The sequence below is a fragment of the Diabrotica virgifera genome, chromosome 6, assembly GCF_917563875.1.
Source record: "Diabrotica virgifera virgifera chromosome 6, PGI_DIABVI_V3a".
Classification (NCBI taxonomy): Eukaryota; Metazoa; Arthropoda; class Insecta; order Coleoptera; family Chrysomelidae; genus Diabrotica; species Diabrotica virgifera.
In genome coordinates, this window is record NC_065448.1 from 109,647,831 (window position 1) to 109,664,765 (window position 16,935).

Here is a 16,935-nt window from a genome sequence, read left to right on the forward strand (position 1 = left end):
TCATTTTGAATATTTCTGCATTGTCATGTTCTATCTTGTTATGTTCAAGCATAGCATACCTAGTTCACATACACTGTTATAAAAAAATTATATAACTTCAATTTAGTGTTCTTTTAAAAGCTCTGCTATATGATCTCTTATTCGAACTACAGTATATGTTACTTTCAAAAATATTGTTAATTTTCTATGGCTGTGCCTTACAAGTTTACTTTTATACATCAAGAACTGATGCAGTATATAAATATACGAAACGTTTTCCCACGAAAGAATAAATTAGAAATATTCTTTAATTTATCTCCAGTTTCAACTGAGGGGACTGAAATACCATACATACCACTCTTAAGTTCTCAAGAGGCCTCCACAGAGTCAAAAGCTGAATGCAGCCAAATATTATGCGGTCTAACTCGAGCGCAACTCGTTGGATATTAGTTTTTAAAACAATACTAATAATGTTTATAAATATCTAGTAATTATACAGTGATGAGCGTGCTAATAACCCGCGTAAACGATGGAAAACATAATACATTGCGAAACAAAAAGAGATGAAACTAGTGGAGGTGGAAATGATCGTTACAAACGTATAAATTAACATTACATTACATATTGTAGTTTCCCACCTTTAGACGTCTGTGACAGTATTTTATAAAATTCTACTGTCACAGTGACAGTTGTCATACTACTCTGATACGTCTAAAGGTGGGAAACTACGTAATCTACCTAATGTTAATTTATACGTTTATAACGATCATTTCCATCTCCACTAGTTTCATCTCTTTTTGTTTCGCAATGTATTATGTTTTCCATCTTTTCCCCTTTTTTTCCGGTTATTAGCGCGCTCATCACTGTATACTATGTACATATAACATATAAAGTTGTATGTAGGTACTCATATCCTTGACAGATGTACATTAATTAATGTTTAGGTAAACATAATGTTTAAGAGCCAACATCAGCGCGGAAAACGCGTTCCAAGATTGCAACTTTAATTTTGAATATTTTGTCGAGATATTTGACACACATATTCTTAATATCAAAGTAATATAGTAAATAATGGCGGTACAGAGCCCAATTTGAGAAATATCTTAGCATGTAGAAATTACTCTATAATTAAATAAAATATTACAAAAACGAGTCTGTACCGCCATTAAGAAGAACAAAAAATACACTTGCCTATATATGATAAGAAATCGAACTTGACTGACTTGGCAACGTTTAGCGCGCCTATGAGTATAATAATTATTTTTGTCACAATATTGAGCCTTCGTTTTTGATAGTATAGTATCACTGTCACTGTCGTTCTGCCGACTCACTGTTGCCGCACTGTTGAAAGTTCGCAGAACTTTCGAAAAAAAAATATTGATGACGCGCTGATGTAGCCTCTTATCGATGAATCGATCATAGAAAAATAAATTATAGTATACTTACAGAAATCTCGCTTCTAGGAGTAATGGACAGTGCATGCAAACTGCTGCCTGCAAAATTCCAAATTTCACCTGTATCCTGCAAAAACAAAGAAATGGTGGTTGTTGGAATTTCCATTTTATTTTCTACACAAAGGCTTTTAAAATTTTCAATTAAAGTAGACAAAAAATAAAGCTCCGTTGCAGTGTGGAATGTTTTCATTTTTTACTTCTTTTTAAACATACATTTTAATAAAGTGCATAAAAATTGTATTTACTAAGTATTCCTAAAAATTAATTTAATGCAAGCTTGCCATTAAACCTTGATCTTTTCTCTTTGTTTCCGTTAGTACTAGCAGGTCTATGTTTTGTTTATCAATTTATTTTAATATTGTTCTATCTTACCTCTAATTACCCTCACATTCCATGAGCCAAAAATCATAGTCATTATTTGTTGATGTTATCGTCTAATTTTTCCAGTGCTATTCCAATGCCGATTAGAATTTTTTGCTAGATTAAACAATGGGGTGCAGGCCCACTGCTGTTTGATTTTTTGTCGAGGTTTCATTCCTTAGCCGAAAAGTCTCCAGTTTTAAGGCGTCGGATTGGTCTTTCACTCTCTCGTGTCTTCTACATACCGTACATCCTTGTACTCCATGTACCCAGTGGTTTCGCGACATAAAAGTTTTGTCTTCGTGAACGTAGTGTGATTTTCTGGCAAAGCTCTTGCAACCCATCTCAATATCTCATCTGTGGTCTTCCTCTCGGTTGTTTACTGTTGTAAGGTCTCCAGTGTTGTATTGTTGCATCCCAAAGTTGGTCTTTTTGTCTTGAAAAGTGTAGCCTACGAAGCTCGATTTAAGTTTGGCAACTTTTGTTGTTATGTCCTCGACTTTTGTTTGTGATCTTACCCAGTTAATCTCTTTATCTGACAGTTATACATAACATTACTCTTTCTGCGGTGGCTAGTTTATTCATATTTGCCTTGGTTAGGGTCCAGGTTTGACATCTTTATATCGTGGTAGGAAGGATGCACTTGTTGAACGCTTTGCTCTTAAAGTATTGGGGTATTTTGCGTTTCTTAAGTATCCAACTAACTTTGCCAAATCCTGCCCATGCTATTTTTGCTCTCCTAGTAATTTCCGCACTTTGGTTCTCTTTGTCAAGTTTCAGGATTAGGCCTAGGTAGATATATTCCTGGACTTTTTCCATCTCTCTGCCATTTATAATTATACCTACGTCTGGAGTCATCTGTGTTTGTCATTATTTTTGTTTTTCCCATATTCATTTTTAGGCCGACCGACTCCGACGTATTGGGAGCTGCCTGTGATTTCCTCCATTATATTTTACAGTTCTTCGAATGAGTCATAATTACAATGTCGTCAGCGAATCTGAGGTAGTTTAGCTTGTTGCCATTAACGTTAATGCCATAGGTTGACCAATTTGTAGATTTGAAAACGTCTTCTAGAGCTAGGTTGGAAAGCTTTGGCGATATTACGTCTCCTTGCCTCACTTGTCTCTTAAGGGGATGGGATTTGTATTTTCGAGCATTTCTCAGAGTTTTATTATTGCACAATTGGTGAATAGGCTTGTGAACGGATGGCCTTGTGCTAGTTCGCTTGTAGTGGACTGTAATTTAATATGTTGCCCTAAAAACGCCATGTCGCCGCGTCATAAAAAATGTATAGAAATTAATTAAAACCAAATTATGGCGTTAACATGGCCCCCGCCTTCTTGGCAAAAACTGCCAACAAAACTGTTCGAAGGTTTTTAATTCTTCTTCTTCTTGTGCCACTCCTATCGGAGATTGGAAATCATCAAGGCTACCCTGACTTTGTTTACAGCTGACTTAAAAAGTTCATTAGTGGTGCAGCCAAACCACTCTCTCAAATTCCGCATCCTCGACATTCTTCTACGACATTCTTGCATTATATTTTGAAGTAATGCGTATTTATGACCTCTCATCAGGTGACCCAAATACTCGAGTTTTCTTCGTTTTATCGTTAATAAAATTTCTGGGTCTCTTCCTATCCTTCGTATTACTTCAAGATTTGTGATTCTATCAACTTATCTTCAGCATTCGACGGTAGCACCACATCTCGAAACTTTCAATATTTTTTATGTTGTTCTGTTTGAGAGTCCAGGCCTCTACACCGTATAATAGCGTATTAAATACGTAGCCACTTAGCATTCTTAATCGTAGAGGGATGCTTATATCTCTGTTGCAGAAGAATTTTCTCATCTTTATGAAGGTGGCCCTGGCAATTTCGATACGTCTTTTTATTTCATTTTTTTGGTCTCCAGTTTCGTTTATTAAAGTTCCCAAGTATTTATAACTTGATACTTTTTCAATTTGAATGCCGTTTATACTAATATGTGCTGGTTGTGTCATGATTTTACTGAAGACCATATGCTTGGTTTTTTTGATATTAATGTTTATGCCATAATTGTTGCAAGCAATATTTATGCTTGTAAGTAATCGTTGTAATTCTTCTACTGTTCTTGCAACTAGTACAGTGTCGTCTGCGTATCGAATATTATTTACAACCTCTCCATTGATTACGATTCCTTCATTTGCTTGCAAAAGGGCTTCCTGACAGATGCTTTCACTATATACATTAAATAGCAGTGGTGACAAAATGCATCCCTGTCTTACTCCTCTACGTATTTCTATTGCTTTTGATATCTCGTTTTCTATTTTGATGTTAGCTTTCTGATTCCAATATAAGTTGAGAATTATTCGCAGATCTTTATTATCTATGTCTTTTCTTTCAAGAATGTCTCTTAGCCTATCGTGGCGTACTCTGTCAAAGGCTTTTTCAAAATCGATAAAACATGCATGTACTTCTTGATTAACGTCTAGGCATCTTTGTGTAAGAACATTCAAACCGAAGAGAGCTTCTCGAGTACCTAGTCCTTTTCAGAACCCCATCTGTGTATTACTAATATCTGACTCCAACTTTTGATAAACTCGGTTGTGGATGATTTTTAGAAATATCTTTAGTAGATGGCTCATTAAAGATATTGTTCGATGTTCTGAACATTCTCTTGCATTGGATTTCTTTGGAAGTGTAACGAATGTAGACAGCAGCCACTCTTGAGGTATAATACCAGTATTGTATACTGTGTTAAATAAGTGCAATATTATACCTATTGATTCATCATTCAAGAGCTTTAGTAATTCAGTAGGAACCTCATCGGGTCCATTTGCCTTTCCAGTTTTGGAATTTCTAAGTGCCATTTCTACTTCACATTTTAGGATTTCAGGTCCCGTTTCACCATTTACCTTGTCAATGTTATTTCTGTTGTCCTCAAACAATTCTCTTATGTATTCACTCCATCTATTAATTTTTTCTGTTAAGTCTACAATAATATTTCCGTCTTTGTCCTTAAGCAAACTTATTTGATGTCTTCTTTGGGTTCCTGTAAGTTCTTTTACTTTTTTATGTATATTGAATGTGTCATACTTTCTTTCATAGTCTTCCATTTCTACACATTGTTCTTTAATCCATGATTCTTTGGCCTTCTTTATTATTTGCTTTATGTTCTTATCAACCTCTCTGTATTTTTCTGAATTATTCTTCAATTTGCGTCTTTCATCCATTAGTTCTAGTATGTCTGGTGTCATCCACACCTTATGTTTCTTTTGAGATTTGGTTAGGTGTTTCTTTCCCGTAGTTCTTATTATAGTGTTTATATACTTCAGTTTTTCATCTATGTTGTCTGTTCTGCGGATTTGGTTTTCTGCTACACTGAGGTCGGTGTTGATTTCTTCGCGCACTGTTTGTCGTCGGTGTTCACTTTTAAGCTGACTTAAGTCTAACGTTGGGATGATGGTTTTTCTCATTTTCTTTGGTCTAGCTTCTAACACAGATACTACTGCATTATGATCCGAACCGATATCAGTTCCAGGGTAAGTTTTAGTAGATTTCACGGCATTACGGTATCTTTTTGTCACCATTATGTAATCTATTTGGTTTCTGATTACTTTTTCTTGTGTGTGTTGAGGTGACGTCCACGTATACAGTCTCCTTGGGGGTAATTTAAAGAATGTATTAGTTGTTATTAAATCTTCGCTTTGACAAAACTGAACTAAACGATCACCCCTTTCATTTCTATTACCTAAGCCGTATTCACCGACATTTTCTCCAACTTTACCCTGACCTACCTTGGCGTTCAGATCGCCCATTACTAAGTTAATGTGTTGTCTCTTTGTTCTTCTCATCACCTCTTCTAAGTTATTATAGAATTATTCTATTTCCTCTTCGTCTTTGTCTGCTGTAGGAGCGTACACTTGTATGATATTTATTATGTTCTTCTTATCTTTCAGTTGTATTAACATCACGCGCTCTGAGAATGGAGTAAAATTTGCTACAGCATCTTTCCATTTTTTTGAGATCATGACTCCAACTCCGTATCGATGGGTTGTGGTGTCACTTCCGGCATAATAAAACATACCATGATTAGTTGTGGGGCATTTGCCATTTCCTGGCCATTGTGTATCGCTTATGCCTAATATGTCTATACCCAAACGATCCATTTCCAACACGGCGTTATCTAATTTTCCCGAAGAGAATAAGCTCCTCACATTCCACGTAGCAATTTTTATGGTTGTCGTTTTCTTATTACAAGGGTTTCGCAGGTTTACGACCGAGGAAGCCTTGTACTTATCTATTTGTCTTCCTCTGCCGGATCTTGGTATCCGATGTCCATGATCAGTACTTCTCCTTTGCATGTCCACCATGATGATTACTACTAGGGGTACTCTATGAGTCCTTAATGCAGTGGTTCCCCGTTGCCTTCTGCATCCTTATGCCGTTGACCATTCTGTAGGGTTCATCCGCCTTCGAGACCGATTTCTCAGTCTCAGGACAAAAGAGTGCCCTAACACTTACTAGCTCATCCACCCGAAGCTGTTGGCTAGTAAGTGGAGATTGCTTATACCGGCAATCGCTCGGTGGTTACCCTCACTTAGTTTAGCCTACAGACCAATGCAGTTGCCCAGGGTGTGGTACGTGGAGCCATAAGTGACAGTTGGATGTCTTATGAGGACCAGTTACTTCGAACCATCTCCCGTATATTACGCTCGATGTGGCCGTTCTCATAAAAGATACTACCTCTATAAAACACCCCTACACCCCAAATTTTAACTAACTTTAGGTTTTGAATTAACTTAGTCCAAAACGGCAACGAACATGACTTGGAAAATCAACGAGTTATGATACCATTTGCCTTTATCTTAAAAACGCTGGCGAAACGATCACTGTGGCTGTCAGTTCGATCACGCGACCTAACTTCCACCTTAATGGAGATAAATTGTCCTCTTTAATAAGTCCTAACGCATTTGCCGCCACTTCACCTTAGGTAGTAGTCCATTGAGTACGATTCTGTAGTTCGGAAATGTATTCTTTGTTCCAGCGCTCCCATATATGCTGAAAAAGCTGCTAGATATACTACTGGAATTTTGAAAGACAATTGACTGGAATATGACAAAGATCTGGATCAGGATTGGTAGTAAGTGGTCTTTCGATAAGAAAATATACAGGAGTAAATGGGGAGAGATTATTTGGATCGCAGGATAAAGGATGAATGGGTTGGGAATTTGTTATAGCCTCAATTTTCACAAGCAACGAATAAAACTCCTGAAACTTTAGGTGCCCGTTTCCCAAGACTCTATGTACAGGATGTTTAACTGTTATTATTCGGCTTTCCCACAGTCCAAATGAGGAGAATACAGAGGTATATAAAACACCATGAAATATTATCCTTTAGCAAGGATTCTCTTCTAAAAATTCTCTCAACGCTTTTAATTCCGAACTAGCTGCTATAAAATTAGATCAAATATCGGAAACTATCCTTTGAGGCTTTCCTCTGTGCGGAATAAATCTCTTAAGGCCAACAGAAATGGTTCCTTAGATAATTCTGTAGGTAACTAAATTCTAAATAAATGAACAGAATGAACCCTCGTACAGAAACAAATGAATATATATATATATATATATATATATATATATATATATATATATATATATATATATATATATATATATATATAACCTTTTATAAGTTTTCCTTGACCTTTTCTGTCGCGAATTAAGAAAGTACCCGTATAATCTACACCGTTTACAATACAGGGTGGTCCACCTGCTAGACATTGAACAGGTAGGTTTTCCATTACTGGTTAAATGAGTTTAGATTTTAACAGAAAACATTTCACACATAAATTTTATGTACGGTACGTAGTCCTAAATTTCTCCCGGATAACGGCCAGAAAGTTACTGTAGAGAGTAAAAGTTGAGAACCAGCGGAACCATAAGATATATTAGGCTCAGTATATATAGTATGCAGGCTCACTCATCAATATAGTGAGCGATATGAGATGTAATATATGAGATATAATATACCTATATATTATAGAGGTCTACCCCAAAATCCCGACAGCCAAAATCCCGACAGCCAAAATCCCGACAGCCAAAATCTCGACGGCCAAAATCCCGACAAGCCAGAATCCCGACACGTTAAAATCCCGACACCCAAATTCCCGACGGCCAAAATCTAAACTTCTTTTTCTCTTTGTTACTTAACAAAAATATTTACCATTTAATATGAACTAATTTTCTAAATAAAATCGCTAACATAGGTATGTGAATTAAATTATTTTTCTTTTTTTGCCAATAGGTACATATATTAGGTAGCTCAATATATTATAATCAAATCCTCAATTCAAGTTTACTTTCATATAATAGATATTCACTTCAAGTCACTTACACCGTCCATTTCAGTAGGTAAGTATAGCTTTTACAGTATAAAATGAAGAGTCGAATAATTCTCTCTTTTAATATAATATAATAATTAATACCCGTACTTATTAGTAAGTAATAAATTTTTCAATTTTAATACTCACTCTATATGATTTGATACTGCATTTGAAAAGGAAACAATAAATATTCAAAATGTAATGGTCGGGATTTTTACTTATGCGATAATTGGGGCATGTCGGGATTTTGGCATGTCGCGATTTTGGTATGTCGGGATTTTGGCGTGTCGGGATTCTGGCATGTCGGGATTTTGGCCGTCGGGATTTTCGCTTTCGGGATTTTGGGTGCCACCGATATTATAGTATAGCTTCATTAGACCAGGGCAGATCTGTTTTGAGGTGGATGTGAGAGGTGGTATTCGGATTTTTGCAGATAAAGTTAGGTGACAACTTCAATAATTATAATTGACTTATGCTCCTTCTCAAATATGCCCGGAACATTAATAAAAAAAAAATTTAAATATTTAAAATTTTCAAAAAATGTCGATTTTTTTCTACTTTCATTGCTTATAACTTTAAAACGATTCATTTTGGCACAAAGTCGTAGGGAAAGAAAATAAAGATAATTGAATTTTGTATAATATGCGACTGGTTTAAAATGTCTTAAATTATTACCCTTTCTGCAAAATAGCAATAAATAGAAAATAAGAGGGCAAAAAAGACTGTTTTTATTCACTGTTTTTCAACCACTTTGGTTGCACTTAGAACCTTCATAATTCGCTTAGAAAATTCTTACAACATACTTAAAACGTCCACCAAATTTCATTAAAATCGACTTAATAGATTTTGCAATCTAAATTTAGTTAAAAAAGTTCAAATTTTTTAAAAACTTTCTGAACAAAAAGTAGACCATTTAGATGTTTGTAATTTTTTTACATATAAAGAGGTTCTCTACCTGTCTAATACACTTTACAGAAATAAAATAGGATTATTTAAGCGGCCTCAGCACTGTTTTAAAGTTATAAACAATATTTTGGCTTATAAACAAATACAGTGAGGACGTTTGAGCTGGGCAACTCTGGAGATAAATCCCGAAACAGATCGATTTTTATTTTTAAATTATAATTTTTTGGCATAAATATCATACTAGTGACGTCATCCATCTGGGTGTGATGAAGTAATCTAAATATTGGAATTCATTTAATTCAAACCCTGTATAAATAATTATGTTAATGTTTATATTAGTGAATACAAAATTGAATAGCCTTTCGATTGAGCTATCACACGGCACCTATTCTCATTTAAAAAAAATCATCGGTTACGTCATCATGCCCAGATGGATAACGTCACTAACATGATATATATACCAAAAAATTAGAATTTAAAAATAAAAATCGACCTGTTTCGGGATTTATCTCCAGAGACGCCTATTCTCGAGAAAATGAATTTATGCCAACTCAAACGTCCTCACTGTATTTGTTTATAAACCAAAAAATTGTTTATAACTTTAAAACAGTGCCGAGGCCGCTTAAATAATCCGATTTTAATTCTGTAAAGTGTATTAGATAGGTCGAGAACCTCTTTAGACGTAAAAAAATTAGCAAACTTCTAAATGGTCTACGTTTTTTTCAGAAAGTTTTTAAATAATTTGAACTTTTTTAAAAAAATTTAGATTTCAAAATTATTCTGCAAAATCTATCAGGTCAATTTTAATGAAATTTGGTGAACGATTTAAGTATATCGTAAGGATTTTCTATGCGAATTACGAAGGTTCCAAAGTGGTTGAAAAACACTGAATAAAAACAGGCTTATTTTGGCCCTTATTCTGTGTTTATTGCTATTTTGCAGACAGGGTAATAATTTACGAAATTTTTAACTAGTCGTATATCATACAACATTCAATTATCTTTATTTTATTTCCCTACGACTTTGCTCCAAAATGAATCGTTTTAAAGTTATAAGCAAATAAAGTAGAAAAAAAAATCGATGTTTTTCGAAATTTTTAAATATTTTAATTTTTTGATTAATGTTCCGGGCATATTTGAGAAGGAGCATAAGTCAATTATTATTGTTGAAGTTGTCACCTAACTTTATCTGCAAAAATCCGAATGCCACTTCGCACATCCAAAAATAGACGTTTTTTCAAAGATCCGCCCTGGTCTACATGTGCGTGACAAGCTTTAGTGATAGTTTAGAAAATATTGTACGTTTCCTTTTAAAACTAGGTACCTCTTTTTCGTTTTTAGTCTTCCATCGCGGTTATATAGTTCTTCCATTATATCTTTGCGCATGCATGAAATTATTCGCGAATTATTTTTCATACTAGGTTTTTTTTATTTACAGAAACTAGTATCGCAAAGTTAAACTGCTTGTCCATAGAAACCACAATGAGTTAAACAAGGATAAACAACACGGCATGTCTTTGATACTTTGTTTAGTATGAATTTTGATGTTGGTTATCATTTTCAGTGACAGTAACATTAGCGCATTTGTTGTGTTTATTGCAATTTATAACTTACATTTTGTTTATTTTGTAAGGTTATATTGTGTTAAATATATAATAACATAGTTAAACATACATGTATAATATAAGTTTATAAAATACGCCCAACGATAATAGGCCTAATTATTATATTGACAGTACATATCAATCATAATTAGATATTGACGTACGTTTTACTGAATGTTTTGATTTAACTTGTTTGCAAATTAATCATGGCGTTTGTGCAAAGATATAATGGAACAACTATATGTAATTAAATTTTAATATAGTTTATGCAAAATAAACCCAACATTCAAAGAATTTAAGAACCGTCAAATATGCAAAAACAATCCACAAATAAGTGATAATTACTATTACAAAATATAAATGGAATATTCTCACCAAATGTTTTCTATGGACAGCTTAGCTGTGCCATAAATTATCTGAATACCCAAGATTAAATCACAACTAGCAGATATATAATGTTTATCACACTTGACTACACTCCTCGGCGATAAACTACTGTAATGTTTACTTCTTCACACACTTAGGCTAAGGCTCCACGTGCGACAAATTTACGCTAGCAGTAGCCGTAAAACGAACTTAGGTGCCGCGGAACGGAACTGGAATAGCCGAACTGTACCGACTACAGGACTTGTGCGTAGTCGGTTCAGTTCGATTATTACTATTCCGTTCCGCGGAACCTTAAGTTCGTTTTACGGCTACTGCTAGCGTAAATTTGTCGCCCATGGAGCCTTAGCCTTAGGAACTTGAGGCGTCAATGGGATAACGAATTGGGCATTAGATTATATGACCATGAATAGGCTGGTAAACAGATGGCCTAGTTTGTGAAGGGCTTGTTTATATGCAGACGGTTTGCCAACGTCGATTGCGCGGTTTAATTGTTTTACTAGATCTCACCCTAATGTCGCCTTTGAAGTTTCACCCTAATACCGAGTAAAATATAGGGAAAACAGGTAAACCGCGACGTCGACGTTGGCAAACCGCCTGCATATAAACAAGCCCTAACCAAATAAAAGGCAGATATTACAGCGATTCGTTAAGTGTGGTGGATGGGACAAGGAATAACAACATAGACACAAAGATGAACCAAATCGACCATGCTCATAGTAGTGATTAACCATGGTAGTAGTCACTCCTAGATGTCCTTAGGTATGCAAACGCCGATTCAGACCACTATCTGGTATGGAATAGTGCGACCAACTCCAATTCAGTCGAATTCGGGACAATGAAAAAAAAAATACCTGAAATGCGGGACTTTTCAATGAAAATCGGGCCATTTTTTTAAATATAGAACTTTAATATCATCAGTTTATTGTTTATTTAACATTTTTATGCCGACAACGGTATTTTTGATGGTATTAAGGTTCAATTATTGGTTGTAATGATAATTATATTTTTGTTAGTTTTTGACATTTAGAGTTCCAATCCGGAAATCTATCTCAAAAAAGGAAAAATTAGAAAATCAACTAACTGAGGTTGAATTTCCATGTATTTTCCTTGGACAGCTGATTCATGTGTATAGATGAATTGCTATTGTTTTTGAATCGTCTTTTCAGAAGACGATAATTAAAATACAGAAACGAAAAAAAGTCAACGGTTTAAGTTTTCGTAGAACTTTAACACCAAGAAATAAAATGCATGCGATTAGGATGTGTTATTAGTATTACACTCTAGAAATTGTCGACTTTTTTTAGTCCCACCAATTCAATTTGATGTGAATTCTTACAAGAATAACGTATTCAAAATTTCAAAATAGAATTTTACCAAAACGTTGAAAATTCGGATGGCCCGGAAGCTTTATCCGGGACGCCGGGACACAACTTCGTAATAAGGGCCGTGTCCCGGATTTTTCTGACTAGTTGGTCACACTAGGTATGAATAAAACTATGTACAAGATGATATGCACAAAATATGATAGATGTAATAGCGAACAGATATAGAACATACCGGAAAAAAGGACAAACGATGAAAAGATTTCAGCAGTTGATCAATGATCTTAAAAACACCATGAATACAGAGCGCTAGCTCATAATAAACCAGAGATGGGATGCATGTACAGAAATGTACATGTAGGAAGAAAAAAGTTGCCTAAAAGCATTGCTTGGTTCAAGTTAAATGCTCAAAGTGAGAAAACCAAATGAAAGAAGAACCATCCATACAAGCTTATTTAACATTAAAAACATGGACTAGTCTGAATCTTATAAGAAGCTTTTTTCCATGTTGATTTTCAAACGCCTGTTGTAAACCGGTCGAACTTTAGCCAGTTGGCTTATTGTACATCTGCCACTCATTCATGGTGCCAATTTCAGATATCGGAAGGCCTGATATAAGTCTGAACTGATTCCTGCTTGTTTTCCGCAGTATTTGAGCCCTATTAGTATACGTTTGTGTAATATACCGGTCAAACATTTTTGCTAAATTTTTGGCCGCGTACTTTTTAGAGGGAAATTTAGCGGCGCTAAATTTATGCTTTTTGGCACTCCCACGGCTCTTTGGCTCTTTCATTACTACATATATTCCCGATGATCTGGAATCCATACCACTGTGACACTGTTATATTCCGTCAGTCTGTAGAATTCCTCTCATAGAGTTGATTCTCACACTAGCCTAAAGTCCACCTTAGGGCTTACAAGAGCCCCCTGGCTGCTTGACTATCTGTGCATATACTGATCCGCTTCAGCTTGGAAGCTTTCATGTCAATTCAGCGCAAGATTAACAAAACTCTCTGATTAAAATACAGAGGTATAGAGTCCTTGTGGAATAGAAATATTTAAATTTCCATCACTATGCAATAGTCCTGCATCCGACCCTTCTATGGTTTTAAACCCATCAGTATACCAGGTATAATCCTGCAGTATGTTTTTCGCATGTTTTTTCTTCCCCATCATTCTCGTTGGTAAATGTCCATTTGAAAACGTACTTTAGGCCTATATCTGGCAATCATCTAGTCAGAGATCATCACCCATTCGGTATCCCTGATTTTATTAATGATGTTACCATCACGCTGTTCAGATTTTCTCGCAGTCTGTAATTCATTCACCGAAAGACGTGATTAAGCCTACCTTGACTGATATTATTGAAAGTTATCACAAATATGATGAAGATCATTCGACTTTTCAACAGGACGGTGCTCCTTAGCATAATGCTTTGCTTATTCGACAACACTTAGACCAAAATTTTCCATTGGGTTTGGAATTGGATTGGGTGGAAAGGCAGCGTCGAGTGGCCTCCTCGGTCACCAGATCTGTCTCCTTTAGATTTTTTGTACGAACACCTAAAAAGTATGTCAAATCTCTAGAACACCATCCGTATCTTTAAAAGATTATGCCAACAAGTCACTTCGGAATGTGGAAGAACGTGTCGAGCGAACATTTATCATTGTAGGGGGCCTGAGGTAATCGGTTTCAGCATTTGGTTAACTCAGAAATAAGTAACCAGCAAAGAATATTAATCTCAAAATGTAGTTTTTTTTTAAATCAAATGAAGTATCGGACCGAATTTAAACATTTAAAGATTATATGGCTTTAAAATATCTTATTTGATCCCCACTTACCATTAAAATATGTGATTCTTACCCTGACCCAGGGCTGAAAGTAAATTAATCGCATAGTCAGGAAAAATGTGTCCCCTTTTAATAAAAAATTTATCTGTTGCTAGGTTTTTCTTCAAAAATGTCGTAGTGCCTAATAATGCTAGTACAATCAATCATTCAAGCTTAAAATGGATCCAAACCTCGCAATTCTAATTGCCTTTATCGATCTTCTTGAAAATTTGGAAATAAGTTCATTTTACCCTCCTCTTTAAACCTGACTTGGTCGCAAAGTATGCTTTTTATTTTTAAGGGGTGAAAACTACCCCTTACCAGGGATGGGAAAAACTTACCGGTTATAACCTAAGACCCGTTTTTTACTACGCAATAATCGGTTTTTCCGGTTGTTTTTTTGTCCCGGTTATAACCGGTTTTTTGTTATGGGGAAGTTATGTTATATATGATGGAATCAAGAATCAATATACCTACATTACTCCATCCTCATATATTTACAGATACACGTCTATAAGCTGATATAACAGCATCTATAAAGTAGACAGATAGTACATATATATTATTCTTCATACCTAGTAAGTGGCTGGACGATAAAAACAGATTTAACTAATATAGATCGACTGTCTTTTCATCAGTGTGTCAAAATTGTGTATTACTGTAAATGTATAACAAAAAGCTGATGATAATTAGCAAGAAAAAGATAAATGAAGTTTAAATCTATGTACCATACTCCAGTAGAAAGAGTGATAAACTACAGCTGCCTCGGCATCATAACGAATGAAGAATGGATATAACCAAACCAGGATAAAAGAACTCTTTATCAGAAAAGTTAAATCCATCTCCAACCGGATGAGCGCCTCCTTCAAGAGCCACAAACTCGCTCTTGATGTAAAAGTAAGAATGTAGCGATCCTACGTCTTTTCTGACCTTTTTTTACGGTGTTGAATCGTAGATTTTGAACAATGATATGTGCAGAATATTGGAAGTATTTGAGATGTTGCTATATCAGAAAATACTTAAGATCTCGTGAACTGACGAGTCGTAAATGAGGAGGTCCTCAGAAGAATGAAAAATAACCGATACCACTGTCAAATCTCGAAAGATACAATATTTCTGACACATTATCAGAAATGAATCCAGATATTTATATATCGATTTATCTGTATCTTATGATTTTATCTGTATCTTGGTATCGACATATTCTTTCAATGATATCGATATTATTGATAGATACTAATCCGAATGGAGTATCGCTAAAAGTACAATGTAAATGTAATACTCTAACCTAATGGGTATTGGCTGTTGATTAAAAAAACCGAATACCGGTTTTTGAAATAACCGGTTATAACCGCTAGGTTAAAAAAGTAAAAAAACCGGTATAACCGAAAACCGATGTTTTGTCAAAATCCGCCATCCCTACTCCTTACTCCAATAAACTGAAAACTAATGAATTAAAGCGGAAATGGGCTATAATTATGTTCAAACATGTTATATGTTGACTGTTTCCAATCATGACTTTAATATTATGATATTTTACAGCTCACAACCCTTAAAAACAACCCCTCATACAAAGATTATTTAAAAAATACGTTCAAAAAACATGAAATTTTTTTATTTTGGATCGTAATACAAGAATTTCTTTCCTTCAAGTACAAGAAATCTGACGCTTAATTTTTTTAATAATACAACCACCAAATACCACCCCTAACAATGAAACTTAGGAAAAAATTGAAATAAATGGACGCAGTTATAGACATCAATAAGTATGTTTAAACATGTTAATTGTTGTTGTTTTTTACAATGTAACTAATAGTTCGATATTTTTATATGTAACTACCCTTAAAAGCTACCCCTAATACAGATATTAAAAAAATGGCTGAGATTATGAAATCATTTTATTTTCGATCTTGAATTGAATAGAAAACATATATATGTATTATTTAAATATAAAAAACCTGATTCAAGTTTTTAATTTGAATCAACCCCTAAAAACTACCCGTTCTCATAAAAATTAAGGAAAAATCTTTTTGAAAGCTGGAAGTAATGGAATTCGTTAAGAAAATGAAAATTAATTGTTGCTTATGATATAATGATATATTTAAAAAATTTGTATCCCATAAAAATATTTATTATTAAATTAAAAACATTAAATTAAGTATAAAATAATATGATTTTTAAAGTATATATCAATAATTTAACTTCAACTTCCAATTTCGTCTATTTCTTTTGCATCAACTTCCTTTTCTTCTTGGTCGACAGGAGGACAATTTTGGCAGCTACCACCAGAGCAAGAACCGCAAGATTGATTGCAATATAATCCAAGTTTGCGACACCTACAAGTTGAGCCACATCCATTTTTGCAATTGCAAAATATCATTTAAAGTAATTCTTCTGGTGCAGGAATATCCGTCATTTTGTTTGGTGCCAAGGTGCTATTCACTTTTGTCCATCCTCAATCAGCAAAATTGAGAGTTTTGTTGCTCGATATGTAAATACAAAGTACACTGCATGTATAAAAGAATAAATACTCCAAAAACATCAAAATTTAGACGCTCCGTAATTTTCAAACATTATCTCTAGAAAAATGTATTTGGTTTTTTAACAATAAGTCGGCTTCCCTTTAAGCTTTTTGCACTCACTCTCACATCATTTTGTAGGTAATTTCATAAGCTATAAGATCATGAGAGGTGCAATATTTCTAGATCCTTTTGTTCAGAGAATTTTAATG

The 16,935-nt window shown here is 34.6% G+C and overlaps 1 protein-coding gene across 1 annotated transcript in view; it reads right to left on the reverse strand.

Annotated features, from left to right (window-relative positions):
• Window positions 1-16,935, reverse strand: part of LOC114327939 (E3 ubiquitin-protein ligase CBL-B) — a 328,350-nt gene that overhangs the window by 4,282 nt on the left and 307,133 nt on the right. The window contains exon 6 of the mRNA XM_028276660.2: window positions 1,426-1,500. Coding sequence (XP_028132461.1) covers window positions 1,426-1,500 — 75 coding nt within the window. The remainder of the gene's footprint in view (window positions 1-1,425; window positions 1,501-16,935) is intronic.